Here is a 21,632-nt window from a genome sequence, read left to right as displayed (position 1 = left end):
TCTATGAGGCATTCCCAGTATAAACAAAAAGTAAGGTACATCCTTATATAAAAAACTACGATCTGGATTTGATTACGATTTATGTATCAGCCATGAGGTAGTCAGGCTATGTTCCAAAAGCTGGTACGCTTGGTTTCAAAACTTGCAGCTTGCTAAACTTGATGATACCCACGCGAAACTGCATTTACTTCATGGATCATGCATCGAACCAAAGACAAACCCAAGTTTGTATTTTTTGTCTCCATTACTATCCGGTTCGAATACTTCGCTCCTGGTCGAGTAAATGTTCCCACGTGTAAAAGAGTCCCCAACAAAGGTAGCCTACGATATGAACATTCTTACAAAAATATCATTTAGAGAACGGCTACTTTTACCGAATTGACCGCTAAGCCTTACGAATAGAAAAGACTGTAATGGTACCATATTTTACCTAATACATTCAAGTCGAGGCTCTCCTTTTCTATATTTCTGATTTGGCAAGCCCTTCTAGAATGAGCAATCGCTTCTAGAATGCAGTCGCATCTGACAACCGCGCGTCGAGATATTTAAGAGTTGGCAAAAATAGTACTCGGCCAATAGAAACGGGTTGTTTTATTGCTGTTCTGCCAAATATATTAATTCTAGCTGGTCATAGATTTCTACCGAATATTCTGACCACTTCTAAACCTTCGAGACCCTTTTTTATCGGCTACGTTGAAGTGGAAGATCGCAAGACTCCGCTAACTCCGACTGTGGTACCACGTCAATTCTGAATTTGCCAGCTACTGCACACAGCGAGCAAACAAGCAACCAAACGTCAAAACCAAGACTGACCAAGCCACCGTATACCGCTCAACTACACTACCAGCCCGAACTATACCAACTCTCCAGCCATGTTCAGCACGTGGGATCTCGTCCGACCGCGCTTCTGGTACCCCATGTCGTCTCTGGAGCAGTCCATGATGGACCTCGAGCACATGAGCAACCTCATGAGCCGCTCGCGCTTCCCCTTCGACATGGGCAGCGAGATGCTGGCGGCGCCCAGCAATGTTGACGACGACGAATTCTTCCGGGATCTGCCTGTGCTTTTGCGCGAGCAGAGACCGGCGACGCAGCACCGCGAGGTCGCTACACAGCCGACAGAAAAGGAGACCGATAGCGTAGCGCACGACCCGACTCCGACCCGTGATAACGACCCGAACAAACAGACCGTCAAGGCCAAGGTCACCACTAGCACGAAGGCATCGAGCAAGAAGCAGAAGCAGCAGTCCGACAACTCTGACAGCTCGAATGTCGATGCCGACAGCCAGTACCGCCGCGCCTTCTCGTCCTACACGTTCAGCAACACGTCCATCGTGGACGACAAGGGCCGGCGCGTGACAAGTTCGCGGCGCCGCTACGAAGACTCGACGGGCCGTCTGAAAGCGGTGCACGAGCGACAGATCGAGGGCAAGAAGCTGCGTACGACGTGGAACCGCATGCACCCCGACGACGAGGGTCAGCACGAAGCCATCTGCTCGAGCGGCACGCCCGACGAGTTCGAGACTCTGTGGCAGCAGACGCCGTTTGGCGAGACGCAGAAGAAGACGATCAAGGACCAACAGTGCAGCAACAGCTGCAACCAGGACAACAGACCAAGACGCTGCAGCAGCAACAGCCTTCGGAGTCGGAGGCGGAAAAGGAGGCAACCCCGAAGGAGGAGTAAACTGTAGTTGTGATATTTGTTATTTTCTACGAGTCATTAACGTTACCTACGTCAATATTCTTGCACTGATTTCGCTTTCGTCGTCCAACTTTTTCGATAATAAACATAATGAAAAGCTTCCATTATTACTCTACTGTATAGTTTAACGAGTACTTTTGCACAGCAGTACGGTTCTTCATTGTTTACGTGGATCGAAACGCTTCCTTACAGCTTCTCGAGACAGATAAACTGTAAGGAAGCGAGCTTTAAATTTACGAAGTTTACTGGTGGATATACGTTTGTAAGAGAAATAAACCAAAGCAAAGTACGGTAGTACATCCTCATAAAAAACTACGATCTGGATTTGGTTACGATAAATTTCCTGGTCATGAGGCAGTCAGGCTATGTTCCAAAAGGCTGGTACGCTTGGTTTCCAAACTTCCAGCTTGCTAAAGTTGATGATGCTCACGCGAAGCAGCATCTGCTTCATGGGTGGTCGTGACACGTGCATCGAGTATGCGAAGCTGCATCTGCTTCACGGGTCGTGACTCGTGACTCGTAACTCGAGCATCGTGCATCGTGCATCGTGCATCGATCCAGAGACAAACCGAGTTCATAGTTATCTTTCCAACAGTATCCTGTTAGGGTACTTCGCTTCTGGTCGAGCTAATGCTCCCACGTGTAAAAGAGCCGCCAGATAGCCTGCGATAAGAAGATTCTTAAAAAAAATACCATTTAGAGAACGGCTACTTTACCGAATTGACCGCTAAGCCTAACGAATAGCAGACAGTAATGGTACCAGATTTTACCTAATACATTCAAGTCGAGGCTCTCCTTTTCTATATTTCTGATTTGGCAAGCCCTTCTAGAATGATCAATCGCTTCTAGAATCTGACAATTGCGCATCTAGCTTTTTTAGAGCTGGCAAAAATAGTACTCGGCCAATAGAAATGGGTTGTTTTATTGCTGTTCTGCCAAATATAATAATTCTAGCTGGTCATAGATTTCTACCGAATATTCTGACCACTTCTAAAATTTTCGAGACCCTTTTTTATCGGCTACGTTGAAGTGGAAGATCGCAAGACTCCGCTAACTCCGACTGCGTTACCACGTCATTTCTGAATTTGCCATCTACTGCTTACAGCGTGCAAACAAGCAACCAAACGTCAAAACCAAGGCTAACCAAGCCACCGTATACCGCTCAACTACACTACCAACCCGAACTATACCAACTCTCCAGCCATGTTCAGCACGTGGGATCTCGTCCGACCGCGCTTCTGGTACCCCATGTCGTCTCTGGAGCAGTCCATGATGGACCTCGAGCACATGAGCAACCTCATGAGCCGCTCGCGCTTCCCCTTCGACATGGGCAGCGAGATGCTGGCGGCGCCCAGCAATGTTGACGACGACGAATTCTTCCGGGATCTGCCTGTGCTTTTGCGCGAGCGACCGACGACGCAGCACCGCGAGGTCGCTACACAGCCGACAGAAAAGGAGACCGATAACGTAGCGCACGACCCGACTCCGACCCGTGATAACGACCCGAACAAACAGACCGTCAAGGCCAAGGTCACCACTAGCACGAAGGCATCGAACAAGAAGCAGAAGCAGCAGTCCGACAGCTCTGACAGCTCGAATGTCGATGCCGACAGCCAGTACCGCCGCGCCTTCTCGTCCTACACGTTCAGCAACTCGTCCATCGTGGACGACAAGGGCCGGCGCGTGACAAGCTCGCGGCGCCGCTACGAAGACTCGACGGGCCGTCTGAAAGCGGTGCACGAGCGCCAGATCGAGGGCAAGAAGCTGCGCACGACGTGGAACCGCATGCGCCCCGACGACGAGGGTCAGCACGAAGCCATCTGCTCGAGCGGCACGCCCGACGAGTTCGAGACGATGTGGCAGCAGACGCCGTTCGGGGAGGCGCAGAAGAAGACTATCAAGGACCAACAGCGCCAGCAACAGCTGCAACCAGGACAACAGACCAGGACGCTGCAGCAGCAACAGCCTTCGGAGTCGGAGGCGGAAAAGGAGGCAACCCCGATGGAGATGTAAGCTGTAGTTGTGATATTTGTTATTTCCTACGAGTCATTAACGTTACCTACGTCAATATTCTTGCACTGATTTCGCTTTCGTCGTCCAACTTTTTCGATAATAAACAGAATGAAAAAAGCTTCTATTATTACTCTACTGTACATGTATAGTTTAACGAGTACTTTTGCACAGCAGTACGGTTCTTCATTGTTTACGTGGATCGAAACGCTTCCTTACAGCTTCTCGAGACAAATAAACTGTAAGGAAGCGAGCTTTAAATTTACGAAGTTTACTGGTGGATATACGTTTGTAAGAGAAACTAGGTCGTCTGCGACTTTCACAGGGGAATTCAAATACAGTTTTTTTCTGTTTCCTTTTCAAGTTTCGATAGGCATAAATTTAAGTTAAAAGATAGTCTAACCTGTGTCTATATCAACTAGCAGTCGCCATACCGGACAACTTGTGCCTGGATTCACTGGATAAATTTGTGAGGATAAGCATTCTTTCTTCGGAATACAATTTCTTAAATAAATCTATCCGGTCCCCAGAAGCTGCGTCGGAAGCACAAACTGCTTTTCTTGGGCTTCCCTCAGTTCCATTTTTCAACTATTTTTTATTTCTTTTGTTGCCAAATTTGTTGAGAACAACCTCCTACTTGATGAAAAATGGTCTGGCGACTGCTTCAGATCCGAATACTTGTGAACACGCGAAAGTATTGCTCAGTGACTGAATTTGCACAATACACCTCAGGAATTCTCGGTGGCAGTGAGCAATATTTCATATTAGAGCAGTACGCTACCTGCCTTCACGGCCTAACCAAATGACCCACATTTGACCCCCCGTATGTATGCTTATTTAAAAACATACAATACGTGACTTTTTGTTTTCATTTTTCTGTGTTTGTGAGCAAATGCCCGAGCTTTTATGCCTCTCCGGGGCGTCTGAACAATACGCCAAAGACCGAGAATCTTTTTGTCAACAACTCACGAATTTATCATACTCATCCATTGAGAAATACGTTTTAGCAACTAGAATTTCTTTTTTTGCCGGTGACACGAATGTTCACCCAGGTTACATTACGCGTTTCAATCTACACAGTACCGTCGAATTAATCCGGGGTGGGCTGTCCATACTTCTATGAGGCATTCCCAGTATAAACAAAAAGTAAGGTACATCCTTATATAAAAAACTACGATCTGGATTTGATTACGATTTATGTATCAGCCATGAGGTAGTCAGGCTATGTTCCAAAAGCTGGTACGCTTGGTTTCAAAACTTGCAGCTTGCTAAACTTGGTGATACCCACGCGAAACTGCATCTACTTCATGGATCATGCATCGAGCCAAAGACAAACCAAGTTTGTATTTTTTGTCTCCATTACTATCCGGTTCGAATACTTCGCTCCTGGTCGAGTAAATGTTCCCACGTGTAAAAGAGCCCCCAACAAAGGTAGCCTACGATAAGAACATTGTTACGAAACATATCATTTAGAGAACGGCTACTCTTACCGAATCGACCGCTACGTCCTTACGAATAGCACAGACTGTAATGGTACCAGATTTTACAGCAACTTCGCTAATACATTCAATTCGATGCTCTTCTTATCCACTACCGATAGCTTCCGCCACTTCATCGTTGCTTGAAATTCGTTGATTTGGCAAGCCCTTCTAGAATGAGCAATCGCTTCTAGAATGCAGTCGCATCTGACAATCGCACAACTAGATTTTGAGAGTAGGCAAAAATAGTGCTCGGCCGATAAAAATTTATATTGGCCGAGCACTATTTTATGTGTTGTTTTGTTGCTGCTCCGCCAAATTTATTAATTCTAGCTGGTCATAGATTTCTACCGAATATTCTGACCACTTCTAAAATTTTCGAGACCCTTTTTTATCGGCTACGTTGAAGTTGAAGTCCGCTAACTCCGACTGCGTTACCACGTCATTTCTGAATTTGCCATCTACTGCTTACAGCGTGCAAACAAGCAACCAAACGTCAAAACCAAGGCTAACCAAGCCACCGTATACCGCTCAACTACACTACCAACCCGAACTATACCAACTCTCCAGCCATGTTCAGCACGTGGGATCTCGTCCGACCGCGCTTCTGGTACCCCATGTCGTCTCTGGAGCAGTCCATGATGGACCTCGAGCACATGAGCAACCTCATGAGCCGCTCGCGCTTCCCCTTCGACATGGGCAACGAGATGCTGGCGGCGCCCAGCAATGTTGACGACGACGAATTCTTCCGGGATCTGCCTGTGCTTTTGCGCGAGCAGAGACCGACGACGCAGCACCGCGAGGTCGCTACACAGCCGACAGAAAAGGAGACCGATAACGTAGCGCACGACCCGACTCCGACCCGTGATAACGACCCGAACAAACAGACCGTCAAGGCCAAGGTCACCACTAGCACGAAGGCATCGAACAAGAAGCAGAAAGCAGCAGTCCGACAGCTCTGACAGCTCGAATGTCGATGCCGACAGCCAGTACCGCCGCGCCTTCTCGTCCTACACGTTCAGCAACTCGTCCATCGTGGACGACAAGGGCCGGCGCGTGACAAGCTCGCGGCGCCGCTACGAAGACTCGACGGGCCGTCTGAAAGCGGTGCACGAGCGCCAGATCGAGGGCAAGAAGCTGCGCACGACGTGGAACCGCATGCGCCCCGACGACGAGGGTCAGCACGAAGCCATCTGCTCGAGCGGCACGCCCGACGAGTTCGAGACGATGTGGCAGCAGACGCCGTTCGGGGAGGCGCAGAAGAAGACTATCAAGGACCAACAGCGCCAGCAACAGCTGCAACCAGGACAACAGACCAGGACGCTGCAGCAGCAACAGCCTTCGGAGTCGGAGGCGGAAAAGGAGGCAACCCCGATGGAGATGTAAGCTGTAGTTGTGATATTTGTTATTTCCTACGAGTCATTAACGTTACCTACGTCAATATTCTTGCACTGATTTCGCTTTCGTCGTCCAACTTTTTCGATAATAAACAGAATGAAAAAAGCTTCTATTATTACTCTACTGTACATGTATAGTTTAACGAGTACTTTTGCACAGCAGTACGGTTCTTCATTGTTTACGTGGATCGAAACGCTTCCTTACAGCTTCTCGAGACAAATAAACTGTAAGGAAGCGAGCTTTAAATTTACGAAGTTTACTGGTGGATATACGTTTGTAAGTCGTCTGCGACTTTCACAGGGGAATTCAAATACAGTTTTTTTCTGTTTCCTTTTCAAGTTTCGATAGGCATAAATTTAAGTTAAAAGATAGTCTAACCTGTGTCTATATCAACTATCAATTGCCATACCGGACAACTTGTGCCTGGATTCACTGGATAAATTTGTGAGGATAAGCATTCTTTCTTCGGAATACAATTTCTTAAATAAATCTATCCGGTCCCCAGAAGCTGCGTCGGAAGCACAAACTGCTTTTCTTGGGCTTCCCTCAGTTCCATTTTTCAACTATTTTTTATTTCTTTTGTTGCCAAATTTGTTGAGAACAACCTCCTACTTGATGAAAAATGGTCTGGCGACTGCTTCAGATCCGAATACTTGTGAACACGCGAAAGTATTGCTCAGTGACTGAATTTGCACAATACACCTCAGGAATTCTCGGTGGCAGTGAGCAATATTTCATATTAGAGCAGTACGCTACCTGCCTTCACGGCCTAACCAAATGACCCACATTTGACCCCCCGTATGTATGCTTATTTAAAAACATACAATACGTGACTTTTTGTTTTCATTTTTCTGTGTTTGTGAGCAAATGCCCGAGCTTTTATGCCTCTCCGGGGCGTCTGAACAATACGCCAAAGACCGAGAATCTTTTTGTCAACAACTCACGAATTTATCATACTCATCCATTGAGAAATACGTTTTAGCAACTAGAATTTCTTTTTTTGCCGGTGACACGAATGTTCACCCAGGTTACATTACGCGTTTCAATCTACACAGTACCGTCGAATTAATCCGGGGTGGGCTGTCCATACTTCTATGAGGCATTCCCAGTATAAACAAAAAGTAAGGTACATCCTTATATAAAAAACTACGATCTGGATTTGATTACGATTTATGTATCAGCCATGAGGTAGTCAGGCTATGTTCCAAAAGCTGGTACGCTTGGTTTCAAAACTTGCAGCTTGCTAAACTTGGTGATACCCACGCGAAACTGCATCTACTTCATGGATCATGCATCGAGCCAAAGACAAACCAAGTTTGTATTTTTTGTCTCCATTACTATCCTGTTCGAATACTTCGCTCCTGGTCGAGTAAATGTTCCCACGTGTAAAAGAGCCCCCAACAAAGGTAGCCTATGATAAGAACATTCTTACGAAAACTATCATTTAGAGAACGGCTACTCTTACCGAATCGACCGCTACGTCCTTACGAATAGCACAGACTGTAATGGTACCAGATTTTACAGCAACTTCGCTAATACATTCAATTCGATGCTCTTCTTATCCACTACCGATAGCTTCCGCCACTTCATCGTTGCTTGAAATTCGTTGATTTGGCAAGCCCTTCTAGAATGAGCAATCGCTTCTAGAATGCAGTCGCATCTGACAATCGCACATTTAGATTTTGAGAGTAGGCAAAAATAGTGCTCGGCCGATAAAAATTTCTATTGGCCGAGCACTATTTTATGTGTTGTTTTGTTGCTGCTCCGCCAAATTTATTAATTCTAGCTGGTCATAGATTTCTACCGAATATTCTGACCACTTCTAAAATTTTCGAGACCCTTTTTTATCGGCTACGTTGAAGTTGAAGTCCGCTAACTCCGACTGCGTTACCACGTCATTTCTGAATTTGCCATCTACTGCTTACAGCGTGCAAACAAGCAACCAAACGTCAAAACCAAGGCTAACCAAGCCACCGTATACCGCTCAACTACACTACCAACCCGAACTATACCAACTCTCCAGCCATGTTCAGCACGTGGGATCTCGTCCGACCGCGCTTCTGGTACCCCATGTCGTCTCTGGAGCAGTCCATGATGGACCTCGAGCACATGAGCAACCTCATGAGCCGCTCGCGCTTCCCCTTCGACATGGGCAACGAGATGCTGGCGGCGCCCAGCAATGTTGACGACGACGAATTCTTCCGGGATCTGCCTGTGCTTTTGCGCGAGCAGAGACCGACGACGCAGCACCGCGAGGTCGCTACACAGCCGACAGATAAGGAGACCGATAACGTAGCGCACGACCCGACTCCGACCCGTGATAACGACCCGAACAAACAGACCGTCAAGGCCAAGGTCACCACTAGCACGAAGGCATCGAACAAGAAGCAGAAGCAGCAGTCCGACAGCTCTGACAGCTCGAATGTCGATGCCGACAGCCAGTACCGCCGCGCCTTCTCGTCCTACACGTTCAGCAACTCGTCCATCGTGGACGACAAGGGCCAGCGCGTGACAAGCTCGCGGCGCCGCTACGAAGACTCGACGGGCCGTCTGAAAGCGGTGCACGAGCGCCAGATCGAGGGCAAGAAGCTGCGCACGACGTGGAACCGCATGCGCCCCGACGACGAGGGTCAGCACGAAGCCATCTGCTCGAGCGGCACGCCCGACGAGTTCGAGACGATGTGGCAGCAGACGCCGTTCGGGGAGGCGCAGAAGAAGACTATCAAGGACCAACAGCGCCAGCAACAGCTGCAACCAGGACAACAGACCAGGACGCTGCAGCAGCAACAGCCTTCGGAGTCGGAGGCGGAAAAGGAGGCAACCCCGATGGAGATGTAAGCTGTAGTTGTGATTTTTGTTTTTTTCTACGAGTCATTACGTTACCTACGTCAATGTTCTTGCACTGATTTCGCTTTCGTCTTCCAACTTAGCTGGTCGAGACAGATAAACTGTAAGGAAGCGAGCTTTGAATTTACGAAGTTTACTGGTGGATATACGTTTGTAAGAGAAATAAACCAACCTCATAAAAATCTACGATCTGGATTTGGTTACGATAAATTTCCTGGTCATGAGGCATTCAGGCTATGTTCCAAAAGGCTGGTACGCTTGGTTTCCAAACTTCCAGCTTGCTAAACTTGATGATACCCACGCGAAACTGCATCTACTTTATGGATCATGCATCGAGCCAAAGACAAACCAAGTTTGTATTTTTTGTCTCCATTACTATCCTGTTCGAATACTTCGCTCCTGGTCGAGTAAATGTTCCCACGTGTAAAAGAGCCCCCAACAAAGGTAGCCTATGATAAGAACATTCTTACGAAAACTATCATTTAGAGAACGGCTACTCTTACCGAATTGACCGCTACGTCCTTACGAATAGCACAGACTGTAATGGTACCAGATTTTACAGCAACTTCGCTAATACATTCAATTCGATGCTCTTCTTATCCACTACCGATAGCTTCCGCCACTTCATCGTTGCTTGAAATTCGTTGATATGGCAAGCCCTTCTAGAATGAGCAATCGCTTCTAGAATGCAGTCGCATCTGACAATCGCACATCTAGATTTTGAGAGTAGGCAAAAATAGTGCTCGGCCGATAAAAATTTCTATTGGCCGAGCACTATTTTATGTGTTGTTTTGTTGCTGCTCCGCCAAATTTATTAATTCTAGCTGGTCATAGATTTCTACCGAATATTCTGACCACTTCTAAAATTTTCGAGACCCTTTTTTATCGGCTACGTTGAAGTTGAAGTCCGCTAACTCCGACTGCGTTACCACGTCATTTCTGAATTTGCCATCTACTGCTTACAGCGTGCAAACAAGCAACCAAACGTCAAAACCAAGGCTAACCAAGCCACCGTATACCGCTCAACTACACTACCAACCCGAACTATACCAACTCTCCAGCCATGTTCAGCACGTGGGATCTCGTCCGACCGCGCTTCTGGTACCCCATGTCGTCTCTGGAGCAGTCCATGATGGACCTCGAGCACATGAGCAACCTCATGAGCCGCTCGCGCTTCCCCTTCGACATGGGCAACGAGATGCTGGCGGCGCCCAGCAATGTTGACGACGACGAATTCTTCCGGGATCTGCCTGTTTTGGCGCGAGCAGAGACCGTCGACGCAGCACCGCGAGGTCGCTACACAGCCGACAGAAAAGGAGACCGATAACGTAGCGCACGACCCGACTCCGACCCGTGATAACGACCCGAACAAACAGACCGTCAAGGCCAAGGTCACCACTAGCACGAAGGCATCGAACAAGAAGCAGAAGCAGCAGTCCGACAACTCTAACAGCTCGAATGTCGATGCCGACAGCCAGTACCGCCGCGCCTTCTCGTCCTACACGTTCAGCAACTCGTCCATCGTGGACGACAAGGGCCAGCACGTGACAAGCTCGCGGCGCCGCTACGAAGACTCGACGGGCCGTCTGAAAGCGGTGCACGAGCGCCAGATCGAGGGCAAGAAGCTGCGCACGACGTGGAACCGCATGCGCCCCGACGACGAGGGTCAGCACGAAGCCATCTGCTCGAGCGGCACGCCCGACGAGTTCGAGACGATGTGGCAGCAGACGCCGTTCGGGGAGGCGCAGAAGAAGACTATCAAGGACCAACAGCGCCAGCAACAGCTGCAACCAGGACAACAGACCAGGACGCTGCAGCAGCAACAGCCTTCGGAGTCGGAGGCGGAAAAGGAGGCAACCCCGATGGAGATGTAAGCTGTAGTTGTGATATTTGTTTTTTTCTACGAGTCATTACGTTACCTACGTCAATGTTCTTGCACTGATTTCGCTTTCGTCTTCCAACTTAGCTTCTCGAGACACATAAACTGTAAGGAAGCGAGCTTTGAATTTACGAAGTTTACTGGTGGATATACGTTTGTAAGAGAAATAAACCAACCTCATAAAAATCTACGATCTGGATTTGGTTACGATAAATTTCCTGGTCATGAGGCATTCAGGCTATGTTCCAAAAGGCTGGTACGCTTGGTTTCCAAACTTCCAGCTTGCTAAACTTGATGATACCCACGCGAAACTGCATCTACTTCATGGATCATGCATCGAGCCAAAGACAAACCAAGTTTGTATTTTTTGTCTCCATTACTATCCGGTTCGAATACTTCGCTCCTGGTCGAGTAAATGTTCCCACGTGTAAAAGAGCCCCCAACAAAGGTAGCCTACGATAAGAACATTGTTACGAAAACTATCATTTAGAGAACGGCTACTCTTACCGAATTGACCGCTACGTCCTTACGAATAGCACAGACTGTAATGGTACCAGATTTTACAGCAACTTCGCTAATACATTCAATTCGATGCTCTTCTTATCCACTACCGATAGCTTTCCGCCACTTCATCGTTGCTTGAAATTCGTTGATTTGGCAAGCCCTTCTAGAATGAGCAATCGCTTCTAGAATGCAGTCGCATCTGACAATCGCACATCTAGATTTTGAGAGTAGGCAAAAATAGTGCTCGGCCGATAAAAATTTCTATTGGCCGAGCACTATTTTATGTGTTGTTTTGTTGCTGCTCCGCCAAATTTATTAATTCTAGCTGGTCATAGATTTCTACCGAATATTCTGACCACTTCTAAAATTTTCGAGACCCTTTTTTATCGGCTACGTTGAAGTTGAAGTCCGCTAACTCCGACTGCGTTACCACGTCATTTCTGAATTTGCCATCTACTGCTTACAGCGTGCAAACAAGCAACCAAACGTCAAAACCAAGGCTAACCAAGCCACCGTATACCGCTCAACTACACTACCAACCCGAACTATACCAACTCTCCAGCCATGTTCAGCACGTGGGATCTCGTCCGACCGCGCTTCTGGTACCCCATGTCGTCTCTGGAGCAGTCCATGATGGACCTCGAGCACATGAGCAACCTCATGAGCCGCTCGCGCTTCCCCTTCGACATGGGCAACGAGATGCTGGCGGCGCCCAGCAATGTTGACGACGACGAATTCTTCCGGGATCTGCCTGTTTTGGCGCGAGCAGAGACCGACGACGCAGCACCGCGAGGTCGCTACACAGCCGACAGAAAAGGAGACCGATAACGTAGCGCACGACCCGACTCCGACCCGTGATAACGACCCGAACAAACAGACCGTCAAGGCCAAGGTCACCACTAGCACGAAGGCATCGAACAAGAAGCAGAAGCAGCAGTCCGACAGCTCTGACAGCTCGAATGTCGATGCCGACAGCCAGTACCGCCGCGCCTTCTCGTCCTACACGTTCAGCAACTCGTCCATCGTGGACGACAAGGGCCAGCACGTGACAAGCTCGCGGCGCCGCTACGAAGACTCGACGGGCCGTCTGAAAGCGGTGCACGAGCGCCAGATCGAGGGCAAGAAGCTGCGCACGACGTGGAACCGCATGCGCCCCGACGACGAGGGTCAGCACGAAGCCATCTGCTCGAGCGGCACGCCCGACGAGTTCGAGACGATGTGGCAGCAGACGCCGTTCGGGGAGGCGCAGAAGAAGACGATCAAGGACCAACAGCGCCAGCAACAGCTGCAACCAGGACAACAGACCAGGACGCTGCAGCAGCAACAGCCTTCGGAGTCGGAGGCGGAAAAGGAGGCAACCCCGATGGAGATGTAAGCTGTAGTTGTGATATTTGTTTTTTCTACGAGTCATTACGTTACCTACGTCAATGTTCTTGCACTGATTTCGCTTTCGTCTTCCAACTTAGCTTCTCGAGACAGATAAACTGTAAGGAAGCGAGCTTTGAATTTACGAAGTTTACTGGTGGATATACGTTTGTAAGAGAAATAAACCAACCTCATAAAAATCTACGATCTGGATTTGGTTACGATAAATTTCCTGGTCATGAGGCATTCAGGCTATGTTCCAAAAGGCTGGTACGCTTGGTTTCCAAACTTCCAGCTTGCTAAACTTGATGATACCCACGCGAAACTGCATCTACTTTATGGATCATGCATCGAGCCAAAGACAAACCACGTTTGTATTTTTTGTCTCCATTACTATCCGGTTCGAATACTTCGCTCCTGGTCGAGTAAATGTTCCCACGTGTAAAAGAGCCCCCAACAAAGGTAGCCTATGATAAGAACATTCTTACGAAAACTATCATTTAGAGAACGGCTACTCTTACCGAATTGACCGCTACGTCCTTACGAATAGCACAGACTGTAATGGTACCAGATTTTACAGCAACTTCGCTAATACATTCAATTCGATGCTCTTCTTATCCACTACCGATAGCTTTCCGCCACTTCATCGTTGCTTGAAATTCGCTGATTTGGCAAGCCCTTCTAGAATGAGCATCGCTTCTAGAATGCAGTCGCATCTGACAATCGCACATCTAACGGACGCGCCCGAATAAAAGCCCCCTACCGAATAGTGTCCTGTGGGGTGCTACATGCCTGCACTATTAAATACAAGCCTCTCCCGAATAGAGTCCTTATAAAAGCTACCAAATCTGCTATGCTGACCATCCATTCTACAGAGAGAAACACTTTTCCGTCATTTCCAATAATGCCTCATCAAAGGCAGTCGGTTAGCAGTGAGCGTAAGCAAGCGATGATCAAGTGGACTAAAGATGTCGTTTTAAGGACCTATTGTACATGGAAATAACGCTTGGAAAGAGTCAGACCGAGTCGAATGCACTCGCTTTGGTAGCCCACGTATGCCAAGTGCTGACACCGTTTGCGATTGGGGGCTCCGCGCGTGGCGAGACACGGATGAGGGAACAATCATGCGGAGCGCTGAAATAGCAGGCTTCTCGAGAGACCCCTCGTCGTGGTTTATATCCAACACGATGTGATTGGCGCTAAATTTCGTGAAAAGTGGTCGAAGGAACCGCACATGGACGAATACGTCGATCTGTTAAATCCTTTAGGGTTAGATGATGCGTTATACGATATTAACCTGGTACACTAAACATATCAGCAAGGAATAAAGTCCTCACCCGTTTAAAGTTCTCTCTATCACTTTCGGCCGGCACTATTACCCCCCCCCAAAGCGAGCGGATTTCGTTGCGCCTATTTACCGAAACCCCATACACGTTATGGATAGTGGGTTACAATAGTAAGACCCAGCTATATTTTATCGTGTATTTAACAGAGTCGGTACAGCGCCCCACTTCATTTCTCGATATCTTACCCGTGTGTTGTCTGTCCGTAAGTCCGTCCGAGGGTAGGGCTAATAAAACTCACGCTCATGCGGGCGTTCTACTGGCTGCCGAGCGCAGCGAAGGCGGCCTCGATTCGCTTAAATTGCAATATGTGGTGTACATATTATATGTGGTCTACACATCGTACTTAAATGCACCGTTCAAATTTCATTTTGCCCCATTTTCAACTGTGGGCCGCCACCTCATGCGAAGGGCGCTTCCTGTGTACGCGTTAGTTAGCATAATTAAATAGCGCCGATGAGCACACACGTACAATATCGTCGTAGGAGCCGCTGCAAATTTTGTAGGCCCTGGTGACTTATATTTCGGCCTCAATCGAAACTTTAGTACTTATTGGATATATAATGATGTTTTAGGCTTCGTAGTACTGTTGTACTAATTTAACTTACAATATTATTTTTCTTAGTACTATTATCAAGGCATTTCATATTTTTGCTTGCAGTCATTTGTAGTAGTAATACACATAATAATTATATCAGCGTTTAATAATAAATAGCAATTATACATGTATTACTATTACTAATAATGTGAAAACTTTAAAATATGACTATTGTGGCTTACACCCCTGCACCCCACACTGCCTCCGGGAGAAATATCACCTTCCTTTGTATTTGCGCGCGTAGTGTGCGACCTGAAGATATTGTGCGAGTTTTCCAACAATATATGTAGCGTACATCAAACGAAATGGAAACAGCGTTTGTGATTAAGTTAGCGCGGAGGCACGTGACTCAGCAAGAACACGAAACACGTAAGAACACCGACCCACACTATGTAGACGATGGGATAGAAGAGCAACACGAAGCACGGAAGGCCATGGACAACGATAGAAGTCTTAGCCGATGCAAACCACGAAGTTGTATGCGTAGCGTGAAAGACGGAAGTGCACGCAGCTATGAAAAGGACAGAGGGACAAGAATATGACGGGAGCGTACAGACCACGGAAGGGAAATAGATATACAGACACCCCAGCATGCTAAAAAGGGTGGCTACGGAAGATCACGCACGTAGCGGTAAGAGTGCATGGACAGCAACTCTCCCATAGCACCACGGAAGAGCACGGAGTACGGTCGCCGGACCAGGCATGAAGCGGCGGGAATCCGAAAACGGGAAGTCATCGAGCATTAGAGCACGTTATCAGGGTAGAACCGGATCTCACCAAGCCAGGGAGCACGATACTACGGTACCTAACAAGCACACGGACGACAGACCAGCCGCGACACCACAAGCTAGCACGATAGCATGGGCTGTGCCACTAAGCCATGGGAGAACGCAGCCGCAGAGCTATAGACGTAAAATCACCGTGCCGCGGAGAACGATACCAGTGTTGAACCTGAGCTTACCGAGCCACGGAGGAACTAGATTGCACGAACGGCGACGAAATAAACGGGGAGGTGGGCGCTTGGGGTGACCACGACTGCACACTGTGGAGCACGTTGCCATTGTAGAACACGACAACACGGACAACGCAGATACACTACGTGAGCACAATACCATAGACAGCATTACCACACCGTGATTGCACGATAGCGTGATTCCGCGGTCGATGACACTTCATCAGGAGACCACGATGCACGGGCGACGGAACCACGACTGCATGGAGGCACCAAAGCACGGAATAGCACCCTTTGGTTAGAGTACCGGCGATGGAAGGCCAATGGTAACGAAATAGTATCTACCACGAAGCCAGTGCAACCCACATAAACGTTTGAGAACGGAAAACAGTTAGCTTTAACGAAAAGACCGTACTAAAGAGCATGAACTTACAAGAGAGAGGACAGAACCGCTGAGCAGCGTGGGCCATGGGTGAGCAGGAACCTCGAAGCCGGGAAGAGCACGAAAGAGCATGGACCATTGAAGAAAACAACACCCAACCTGTAGTACGGGGTAACGGAAACGTTCCACACCACGATATTATACGGGGCCGAATGAGACTACGGAAGGCAAGTGGTTAAATACACGATGCCAAGATCTACGGGGTGAACCACGCTCTCAAAACACGCGACACCAAGAAGCACTAAGGTTGCGGCCACCTCATCTCCAACAAACCATGCCACTCCGCCGCGTAGCGGCGGTGAACGGCTAGTCTTACCCCCCCTAGTGGAGTCTGGTGTCTGTCCGTCCGTCAGTCCGTCCGCAACGGGCTAGGGTTAATAATCCTCACGCTAAAACGCGCGTTCTACTGGCTGCCGAGCGCAGCGAAGGCGGCCTCGATTCGCTAAAATTGCAATATGTGGTGTACACACTGTATGTGGTCAACACATCGTACTTAAAAGCACCGTTCAAATTTCATTTTGCCCCCATTTTCAAAACGGAAGCCGTGGAACGCCACGTTACTCAAGGTACGCTGCGTGTATGCATGTTAGTTTGCATTAGTAGCTAGCAAGACACACATACACAGATAGTCCGAGGTTCCTGGGGCTGCTTAGGGGGTAGCTTATAGCTTGCGGGATTTTATCCTGCAAGTAGGTAGCCGTGCTATGGGGATTTAGTTCCAGAGCCCTCTGGGTTCTTGGGGCTTTATCCCACCGCCCACTCTGCGCGAGAGCACATTTGGCACCTGGTCCATTGACCGCAAACCCGACAGCGAACCAGTTGAGCCGGTCGTTAATGGTTATTGATGGGCACGCACATTGCGTGCGTGCAGTTGGTCAGGAGGGGTACCGTAACTGGCCTCTTTTAACCGACAGATGGGATGGGGGCTGTAATAGCCTATCAATAACCAGCCTTTGCAATTAACGGCCGCCTTTTTGGCAAAAGGATATCGCACCTCAAGCTACAGTACTATCCGGGGGCCCAACCCTGGAGATTCGACTGCACAATTTGCAAACTAAAACCGCTCCGGACCTCACGGCCCGTGACTGTGGGATAAGTGATCGGAGATAACCTTGATGGGAGCAAGCAATCCCGGGTAGTACGCAGATGTCCCCACACCCTACATTATGAAAACTACTGCTACGTGCGGTGTACTTAGACTATGTCTAACGCGTCACGTTTTCGTGTTCGCAGACTTATGGATCGAGCTAAGCGGAAAAGGACGCGGGAAGAACTTGAGGAGGCTCTGCGCGAGAATGAACTGATCAATGCGACACCCATGCAAGAGGAGAAGGAAGCACGGAAGCGACGTATGAACAAGCGCAGGAGGAAGCGCTGCGACTTGAACAAAGCGCTTCAAGCCCTCAGTGTGCACCAAGAAGCTACGGCGGTTACGGAAGTTACGGAAGGTCAAGCTGGCCGTTTTGAAGAGCGGGAGTAAAAGACGGAAGAGTCCGATTCTGTGATATTTCAGCGCCGGTTTGCGGCCCAGATGGAGGCAGCGTATCAAGCGGGAGCTACCGAGGTGGCTTCATTAGCAGTGCTTTTAATACCTCCAGCTCCTGTTCAAGAAGCGATTCCGGTGTCAGCTGCGCAACGAGCTCGCGAAAGACGAGCTATCAGGACACTGTCTCAGACAGATCGCGACCGTACACGCGACGCACAGAGATCTCGCACAAGACGAGCTAATATGTCACTCTCTCAGCGTGATCGTGCGAGGAAAAAGGACGCAGAGCGCAAGCGTGCCCGAAGAGCTCGGTTACGTGGAGAAGATCTTCACGAACAACGAGTGAATAATCGGCAGCAGCAAACAGCACACAGGGCGGAGCTAAATGAACAGCAGCGACAATACGAACGCGACCTAAACCGCCAACAGCATGCAGTTCGCCGAGCGGAGCTACCACAAGAAGACCGGGACGCTGAACGTGAGCTAAACCGCCACCAGCACGCCGATCGACGGGCCGATCTGTCGGGACAAGAACGAGATGCTGAACGCGAGCTGGACCGACAATGGCATGCTGATCGACGAGCTGAGCAGACACAAGACGAGCGCCAGTACGAGCTCGAGCGGGTGCGCACTAGACGACAATGTGTCCGTCATGGACATGCTCTTATTTCCCTCGAAGACTTCGACGCGTCCATGATAACAGGTGACCACGTGGTCAACAGGCGACACAAGCTCCCGGCTACAACAGTTTGTCCGATCTGCAATGCTTGGAAGTGGCCTGGGGAGTCTGCGATATCATGCTGTCTCGCAGGCAGGGTAAATCTGCCTCCACTGCACCCCGCGCCACGGAAGCTGCTTCAGCTGTACGGAGATCCCGAGTTCCGCCGTCAAATTCGTGCCTACAATCAAGCCTTCGCATTTACATCGATTGGTGCTTCGTGCTCAAACCGATCGTTTCAAAATGTGCATCAAGACGAGAGCGTTGCGGGTACACACGGGGTGTACACATATCGCATTCAAGGGGCTATGGGGCACTACCTAGGATCTCTCCTCCCCCACATAGACCGTCGGACAGGCGCGCGAGTAGCACCCAAGTTTGCGCAGATCTACATTATGGATCCAGACATGCAACGCCGCGCGGAGCGACGTCTTGGTATATTCGCGGATCTGGATCGTGTTGCACTACTAGACATCGAGAAAATGATGGCAGAGCACAACCCATTAGCGCAACGGTTCCTCCACTTTGGGCAGCAAGTGCGTCAACACAACACGGAGACTCCAGTAGACTTGGTCTTCCGTCTGCATGATAACTCCTCGCGACCAAGGACGCATAATCGCCCCACTGTGTCTGAAGTGGCTGCGACTCTCATTGAGGATGGCAACCTGGCTCAGCCTCGGGATCTACTTCTGTTTACACGCGATCAAAGGCTGCTACGTTTGTATGAGACTCACGCCGATTACGATCCACTCCAATACCCGCTTCTCCTTCCATATGGAGAGAAGGGCTGGACCTACACAGACGAGTTCGCGAATGGTGCTGAGTATCGAAACAAGACGGCGATGTCGCTTCGTGAACACGTCGCGTTCCGCCTTCATCAGAAAGTGGATGATCAGTCCGCTCTCCACCAAGGTGGGCGTCTATTTCAACAGTGGTGTGTAGATCAGCGTGCAAAATGTGAGCAAGAACAGCTTCGCTGGGTGGCCGACAATCAGAAAACACTTCGCGCCGATCAATACAGGGGTGTTCAAGACGCTTTGCTCAATGAGGATACTTTGGCTCTGGCGGAAGGAGAAGTGCTGCTGTCGGAATATGACCGGGCCCAGAACAGATTGGTGCACCCGGACCGGGACGGAGGCAGTAGAGCACGACCAACCCACTTTCTTAATCAGGTTGGCAAGCGTATCATACTACCGGCTTCGCACCTGGGTAGCCCGCGGTCCATGTACAAGTCGTATCAAGATTCGATGGCAATTGTTCGTGAGTATGGACGGCCCGACGTCTTCCTGACTGAAACGTGCAACCCTAAGTGGGACGAGATTCTTGAAGCGATACCTTCCGATATCCAGACAGCTCAAGATCGACCAGACATCGTGGCTCGCGTGTGGCAGCAGAAACTGCAAGCAACGCTTGACGATTTAAACCAAGGCGTTCTGGGACGAGTGCGCGCGCGGATTTACGTTGTCGAGTTTCAAAAACGAGGCCTCCCCCACGCTCACGTACTGGTTATTTTGGCTGACGAAGACAAACCTCGAACGCGCGAGATCGTAGACAAGATGGTATGCGCTGAGATCCCAGATAAGGATACAAACCCTTAGCTGTATGAGACGGTCATGTCATGCATGCTCCATGGTCCATGCGGGCCTGCAAACCCTTTCTGCGCGTGTATGAAGGACGGCAAGTGCACCAAAGGATATCCGAAGCCCTTAGCAGAAGTTACACAAGCCAATGCCAATGGATATCCAGTGTACAGACGACGTCGACAGCAAGAAGGTGTTCTAAAGTTCAAAGGCAGAGAATACGACAATGCTACGATCAACCAGTGGGTTGTACCGTACAACCCGTACTTATCCCAGAAGTACAACTGCCACATCAATGTCGAAGTGTGCACGGATATTACTGCGGTTAAATACCTGTACAAGTATGTGTACAAAGGACCCGACATGGCTATACTCACTGTGGAAGAAGTCCGAGGAGGGCAACAGAGTGCGCGTCGAGAACCAAATGAGATTCTACGTTTCTTGAGCGCCCGGTACATTTCTCCGGTGGAAGCTTGCATGCGCCTGCTCGATTTCACAATTCAGGGGAAAACCCATGCGGTGACACAGCTGACGGTTCATCTCGAGTCAGGCCAGACAATTTGCTTTCGCGAGACGGAAAACCCGGAGGCGATTTTGGAACGTGGTAGTCACACGATGCTGACCAGATTCTTTGAGTTGTGTGCGAGTGAAGAGCCTCAGAATCATATTGCCAGGACGATGTTGTATCAGGATATCCCCAAAGAGTTCTGCTGGAAAGCGCCGGAGAAAGGGCAACCGAAAAGGTGGGTTCGCCGGAAACAGTATCAAGCTGCTGTTGGTCGCATGATTCACGTGTCTCCTCGTGATATGGAGCGGTTCTACCTTCGGCTACTGCTCTGTCAGCGTAGAGGTCCAACGTCGTTTGAAGACTTGAGAACGGTTAACGGAATTGTCTGCCCAACATTCCAAATTGCGGCGCGGGAGGCTGGCTACTTGGAGAATGACAACGAGTGGGTTTCGTGTTTGACGGAAGCGGCTGAGTTCCAAATGCCGTATCAACTACGCCAGCTCTTCGTCACCATTCTGGTGTATTCAGCTCCAGCAAATGTTGGTGTTCTATGGGATCGGTTTTTCGCGGATCTTTCCCAAGACTTCGCACGCAAACATCAGGCTTTGATGGACCCCTTCAAGTCGGCGTTGGTCGAATTTGAAACGCTGATGAGCATTCAAGAACTACTTCAAGCGAGTGGGTATGCGGTAGCTGACTTCGACGAGCTTCCTCAGTTGGGGTCGTTCCCAACATTGATTCGCGCAGCGCTTCGCCACAACGCATCACTTCTACGTGAGCTCACTGGATACGATGCGTCAGCTTTGGAGGCGATGTAAACAC

General features: G+C 49.3%; 6 protein-coding genes across 6 annotated transcripts; all 6 read left to right on the top strand.

Annotated features, from left to right (window-relative positions):
- Window positions 1–872: 872 nt before the first annotated feature.
- On the top strand, window positions 873–1,691 carry PITG_10365 (uncharacterized protein; the record flags this gene model as incomplete). Its single annotated transcript, XM_002902124.1, has 1 exon — window positions 873–1,691. The coding sequence occupies one exon, from the start codon at window positions 873–875 to the stop codon at window positions 1,689–1,691; it is 819 nt and encodes a 272-aa protein (XP_002902170.1).
- Window positions 1,692–2,905: 1,214 nt separating this feature from the next.
- PITG_10364 (uncharacterized protein) lies at window positions 2,906–3,715 on the top strand (the record flags this gene model as incomplete). Its single annotated transcript, XM_002902123.1, has 1 exon — window positions 2,906–3,715. The coding sequence occupies one exon, from the start codon at window positions 2,906–2,908 to the stop codon at window positions 3,713–3,715; it is 810 nt and encodes a 269-aa protein (XP_002902169.1).
- Window positions 3,716–5,807: 2,092 nt separating this feature from the next.
- PITG_10363 (uncharacterized protein) lies at window positions 5,808–6,576 on the top strand (the record flags this gene model as incomplete). The annotated part of the gene is made up of 2 exons (XM_002902122.1): window positions 5,808–6,092; window positions 6,181–6,576. 2 exons carry the CDS (start codon window positions 5,808–5,810, stop codon window positions 6,574–6,576), a joined length of 681 nt encoding a protein of 226 aa, XP_002902168.1.
- A 2,037-nt stretch (window positions 6,577–8,613) lies between these two features.
- On the top strand, window positions 8,614–9,480 carry PITG_10362 (uncharacterized protein; the record flags this gene model as incomplete). The annotated part of the gene is made up of 2 exons (XM_002902121.1): window positions 8,614–8,844; window positions 8,929–9,480. The coding sequence occupies 2 exons, from the start codon at window positions 8,614–8,616 to the stop codon at window positions 9,424–9,426; spliced, it is 729 nt and encodes a 242-aa protein (XP_002902167.1).
- A 1,018-nt stretch (window positions 9,481–10,498) lies between these two features.
- On the top strand, window positions 10,499–11,309 carry PITG_10361 (uncharacterized protein; the record flags this gene model as incomplete). The annotated part of the gene is made up of 2 exons (XM_002902120.1): window positions 10,499–10,687; window positions 10,812–11,309. 2 exons carry the CDS (start codon window positions 10,499–10,501, stop codon window positions 11,307–11,309), a joined length of 687 nt encoding a protein of 228 aa, XP_002902166.1.
- A 1,073-nt stretch (window positions 11,310–12,382) lies between these two features.
- PITG_10360 (uncharacterized protein) lies at window positions 12,383–13,258 on the top strand (the record flags this gene model as incomplete). The annotated part of the gene is made up of 2 exons (XM_002902119.1): window positions 12,383–12,571; window positions 12,696–13,258. 2 exons carry the CDS (start codon window positions 12,383–12,385, stop codon window positions 13,191–13,193), a joined length of 687 nt encoding a protein of 228 aa, XP_002902165.1.
- Window positions 13,259–21,632: the final 8,374 nt, after the last annotated feature.

The sequence above is a fragment of the Phytophthora infestans genome, genomic scaffold, assembly GCF_000142945.1.
Source record: "Phytophthora infestans T30-4 supercont1.18 genomic scaffold, whole genome shotgun sequence".
NCBI classification, from domain to species: domain Eukaryota; phylum Oomycota; class Peronosporomycetes; order Peronosporales; family Peronosporaceae; genus Phytophthora; species Phytophthora infestans.
This window is presented reverse-complemented; position numbering and strand designations above follow the sequence as displayed.